The sequence below is a fragment of the Otolemur garnettii genome, unplaced genomic scaffold (genome assembly GCF_000181295.1).
Source record: "Otolemur garnettii isolate 467f Iridium unplaced genomic scaffold, OtoGar3 scaffold00099, whole genome shotgun sequence".
Taxonomy (NCBI): Eukaryota; Metazoa; Chordata; class Mammalia; order Primates; family Galagidae; genus Otolemur; species Otolemur garnettii.
In genome coordinates this window covers 4,118,444-4,123,348 of record NW_003852494.1, presented here as the reverse complement: position 1 = coordinate 4,123,348, position 4,905 = coordinate 4,118,444, and the positions used below count along the sequence as shown (strand labels likewise).

The window sequence follows — 4,905 nt, the reverse complement described above, 5'->3', positions numbered from 1 at the left end:
GAAGAAGAAGAAGCTTTCTATTCAACATATTTCATTTACACGCTTAAGACTCCCCAAGAAATCTGAAAGATACCTGACAAGTCCCAGCTACCTTACTTGCTACCTGGGAAGAGAGAATATAGGCTGGAACCTTGGGTTTTCATTCTAGCTCTGCGAAAACTCACATGACCGTAGCCTTCCCATAGATAACCCACTGAGCTGGATCTCAACAACTATATGGACATTTGGACTAGGAGGTTGTGCAAGCTACGCCCAGTTCACTTTTACTCTATGTGCATGTGGTGTATTTCCAACCTGCTGCGCAACTTTGTGCACAATCCACTTGTCAAACCAACACTTTGGCCAAAGACACTGGACTATCAACTGGCCTCTGTGATCCCTGCTATTATTAGATATGTTATACCTTAATTTCTTTCTTTTTAACAGCTTTATTCAGACATAATTCACATACCACACAAACTACCCATTTAAAGTGTGCAATTTAGTAGTTTTGAATATACTCACAGAGTTGTACAACTACCACCTGGTTTTATTTTAGAACATTTTATCACCCCATGAAGAAACCCTTTACCCATGGTAGTCGTTCCCAATTTTTTCCCAACACCTATAGCCCCTGGCACCCACTAATCCACTTTCTGTCTCTTATGCATTTGCCCTCACTGGACACTGCACATAACGAGAGTCATACAATATGTGGCCTTTTGTTCTTCCCTTCCCTTCCTTTCCCTTTTCCTTTCTTCCTTCCTTCCTTTCTAACATGGAACACTTCACAAAGTTATGTGTCATCCTGCAGGAGCCATGCTAATCTTCCCCATACCAGGCCAATTTGGATTATATGTACTGCTGAAGACCATATCACCACATGATGATATGTGGTCTTTTGTGTCTGGCTTCTTAAACTTACCCCAATGTTTTCAATCACCTTCTTTTCTTTTAAGCTAACAAAATTGATTTTATAAATTACAAAGTCAGGGCAGCGCCTATAGCTCAGTGGGTAGGGTGTCAGCAACATACACCCAGGCTGGAGGTTCGAACCCAGCCTGGGCCAGCTAAACAACAATGACAACTGCAATGAAAAAATAGCCGGGCATTATGGCAAGCACCTATAGTCCTAGCTACTTGGGAAGCTGAGGAAAAAGAATCACTTAAGCCCAAGAGTTTTAGGTTGCTGTGAGCTATGACACCACAGCACTCTACTGAGGATGACATAGTGAAACTCTATAAATAAATAAATAAATAAACAAATAACAAAGTCAATTCTCAAATTCCTATATTCCTGGCAATCAAAAGGCAGTGCCTGTGGCTCAGTGGGTTCAGCGCCAGTCCCATATACCGAGGGTGGTGGGTTCAAACCTGGCCCTGGCCAAACTGCAACAAAAAATAGTCGGGCATTGTGGCAGGCGCCTCTAGTCCTAGCTACTTGGGAAGCTGAGGCAAGAGAATCGTCTAAGCTCAAAAGCTGGAGGTTGCTGTGAGCTGTGACACCACAGCACTCTACTGAGGGCAATAAAGTGAGACTCTGTCTCTAAAAAATAAATAAATAAATAAATGCAAACTGAAGTGCACTAAAAGTTTTTAAATCTCATTTAGATTTTTGGACTTTCTCCTTTTTCCTTTTTTTTTTTTTTTTCTTGTTCTGTCTCCCTGGCTAGAGGTTAGCAGCTCAATAATAGCCAATTGCAATCTCAAACTCCTGGGTTCAAGCAATCCTCCTGCGTCAGCCTCCTGAGTAGCTAAGACTACATGTACATGCCACTCCAGCCAGCTAAGTTTAGAGAAAGGGTCTTACTATGTTGCCCAGGCTGGCATCCAACTCCTGACCTCAAGCCATCCTCCCACCTCAGGTCCCCAGAGCATCTGCCTGGGCTTCCGTTTACAAAGATTGCTAACTCATATAACAACTAAGTAATTGAATTCAGTTAAGCCACAGCAAAGAAAGATGACCTACTAGGTCAAGCTCTAAGGCTAAACTATAGTTGGCAGTCATAGCAACCAATACATTTTATTGTATGCAGCTTTGACTTACGTATTATCTCCAGCCAGCCATCACTAAGATCATTGTAATCTGAGTTGCCTCTCATTGCAACATGAGTCACTTTTATTAGTGAACCAAGTCTTTCAGCAGCATTCCTCCTACAAGAGAGTAAGATATGTCTCAGCTCAGGACGAGCAGGTCATGTCCTAAAGTCCTTTTCAGTGAATGTCCAGGCTGTGCTCACTAAGTGCCTAAATAAAATATTGCCAGAGGGGGCGGCACCTGTGGCTCAGTGAGTAGGGCGCTGGCCCCAAATAGCCAGGCCCCATGTAGCCTATAGTCCCAGCTACTTGGGAGGCTGAGGCAAGAGAATCATCTAAGCCCAGGAGTTGGAGGTTGCTGTGAGCTGTGACGCCACAGCACTCTACCAAGGGTTAATAAATGAAACTCTGTCTCAAAAAAAATAAAATAAAACATTGCCAGAGGAACTGGCATTAAAAACTGGCTGGGCATCACATTTCTCTTTGATGACCTTTACAGGATGACCCTAAACAGCTAAGGGAAGACACACAGAAGCAATCTTTGACTTTGTACTTAAATTGTTAGCAACTTACATTGGTATCATGTGATTTATAGGCTCCTCTAAATATCACCAAAACCTGGGAGGTGGTTAGGTCACATATCAAGTTATTAGGATCAATTCATGAGCCACAGTGATCCAACAGTAAAAAGAGCCTAAATATCTAGTTAGAATTCTGAGTTATAAAAATAAGTAAAGATTAAGAATTAGAACTCAAGCCCAGCACAGTGGCTCACACTGGTAATCCTAGCACTCTGGGAGGCCAAGATGGGTGGATCACCTGAGCTCACAGGTTCAAGACCAGCCTGAGCCAGAGCGAGACCTCATCTCTAAAAATAGCTAGGCATTGTGGTGGGTGCCTGTAGTTTCCAGCTACTCAGTAGGCTGAGACAAGAGAATCACTTGAGCCCCAGAGTTGGAGGTTGCTGTCAGCTATGAAACCATAGCACTCTACGAAGGGTGACAAAGTAAAACTCTATCTCAAAAAAAAAAAAAAGAACTGGAACACAGCATCCCTCCTTTTTAGGAATATCACTGGAGGATATAAATCTGAGCTGTAGGAGGGGGACGCTAACTGTCGATTAAGGCCTCATAACCTATGATCAGGTGCTGCCACCAACATCCAGAATAGGTAAACCCATAGACACAGAAGGCAGGTGAGTCACTGACAGGCCTGGATGAGAAGGAAAGGCAGAGTAAGTTGCTCAATAGATGCAGCCTTCCTTTCTTGGTGATGAAAATGTTTTGGAATTTAAAATATAGAGGTGATGGTGGTTGTATAACATTATAAATTTACTAAATGCTACTGAATTGTTCACTTTAAAAGACTAGGTTATATGAATTTTTTTCCTTTGTTTTATATTTTGTCCTTTTGAAAGTTCTTTTTAAAATTTTTTAGCTTTTAAAAAGTGTTTCCCTGCCCTTAATATCTGATACTATGTCAATTTCACGTAACTTTTTCTTTTTTTATTTTTGAGAAAGAGCCTCACTCTGTTGTCTCAGCTAGAGTGTCATCATTATGGCTCACTATAACCTCAAATTTCTGGGCTCAAGTGATTCTCCAGCCTCAACCCCCTGAGTAACTGGGACTAGAGGTCACACCACTATGCCCAGCTAAGTTTTTCTAATTTTTGCAGAGACTGGGTCTCACTTTTTCTCAGGCTGGTATTGTATTTCTGACCTCAAGCAATCCTCCTGCCTCAGCCTCCCAAAATGCTAGGACACAGGCCATGAGCCACCATGCCCAGCTAATTTCACCCAAATTTTAAATAAAAGAATGCATAAGCATATTTATAAGTATACTTTCCAAATGCCACCCATACAATCAAGTGGAAAGGGGCTGGTCATGATGCTTATGCCTGTAATCCTAGCACTCTGGGAGGCTGAGGTGGGTGGATTGTCTGAGCTCAGGAGTCTAAGACAAGTCTGAGCAAGACCAAGACCTCCATCTCTACTAAAATTAGAAATAGTAGCCAGGATACTAGGGAGGCTAAGACAGGAGAATCACTTGAGTCCCAGAGAGGATGAGGTGATTTATGACTCTGTGGCATTCTACCCAGGGCGACAGAGTAAGACTGTCTCAAAAACAAAAAACAGGGTGGTGCCTGTGGTTCAAAGGAGCAGGGAACCAGCCCCATATGCTGGAGGTGGCAGGTTCAAACCAAGCCCCGGCCAAAAACTGAAAAAAAAAAAAAAAAATCAAATGGGAAGTTCCTTATATAACATGTCCAGGGCTTTTATATTCTTTAAGTACTAATCACACCAGTTATATCTTGCTCTGGCTCTTTTCACAGCTCTAGAGTACAAAGGTTTGGATGATCTAAACAAACTTTGGCAGAGAAATTTGCTTATATATGGATAAAACAGTTTTAATCTCAAGAAAAAGGTCTGTTTTGTCTCATGTTGATAATTGGATCAACTCTAAATTGTATTGCAAGGTTATATTTATTCATTATTCACCATCACTTTTATAAGTTTGTTTTTTTTCTTTGTTTCCCAGATATCTCAGACAAATGGTAAATCTCTTCATGGTTGACTCTTACAAGTTTTAATTCAGACTTTAATTCTCCATATTCATGTTGCCTTTGATATTCATATAGTGAACTAATGTTAACCAAGCCATTCAAATTGCACATAAATTCATCAATGAAACACTCACCTGAGCTGACTGCAGTTTGCATTAATCCCAACTTCTAAAAAACACCCAGATAGTGCATTTTCTCCAAATAAAACAGGTTTCAAAGTTGCTGATGAACACAAACCCCTCCCAGCTATAAAAGAAAAGATTATCCTCATATTATTTTTTCTAAATAAAACATTTGCTTCAAAGTTTTCTTTTTTTTTTTTTTTT

General features: G+C 41.0%; 1 protein-coding gene and 1 pseudogene across 1 annotated transcript in view; both read right to left on the bottom strand.

Moving 5' to 3' along the window:
- The window catches only part of TCTN2 (tectonic family member 2), a 36,817-nt gene that overhangs the window by 6,362 nt on the left and 25,550 nt on the right, over positions 1–4,905 (bottom strand). Inside the window, exons 13-14 of the mRNA XM_023516863.1 lie at positions 4,714–4,825; positions 2,027–2,133 (exon numbers count right to left, since the gene is read on the bottom strand). Coding sequence (XP_023372631.1) covers positions 2,027–2,133; positions 4,714–4,825 — 219 coding nt within the window. The remainder of the gene's footprint in view (positions 1–2,026; positions 2,134–4,713; positions 4,826–4,905) is intronic.
- Positions 752–852, bottom strand: LOC111727295 (annotated as a pseudogene).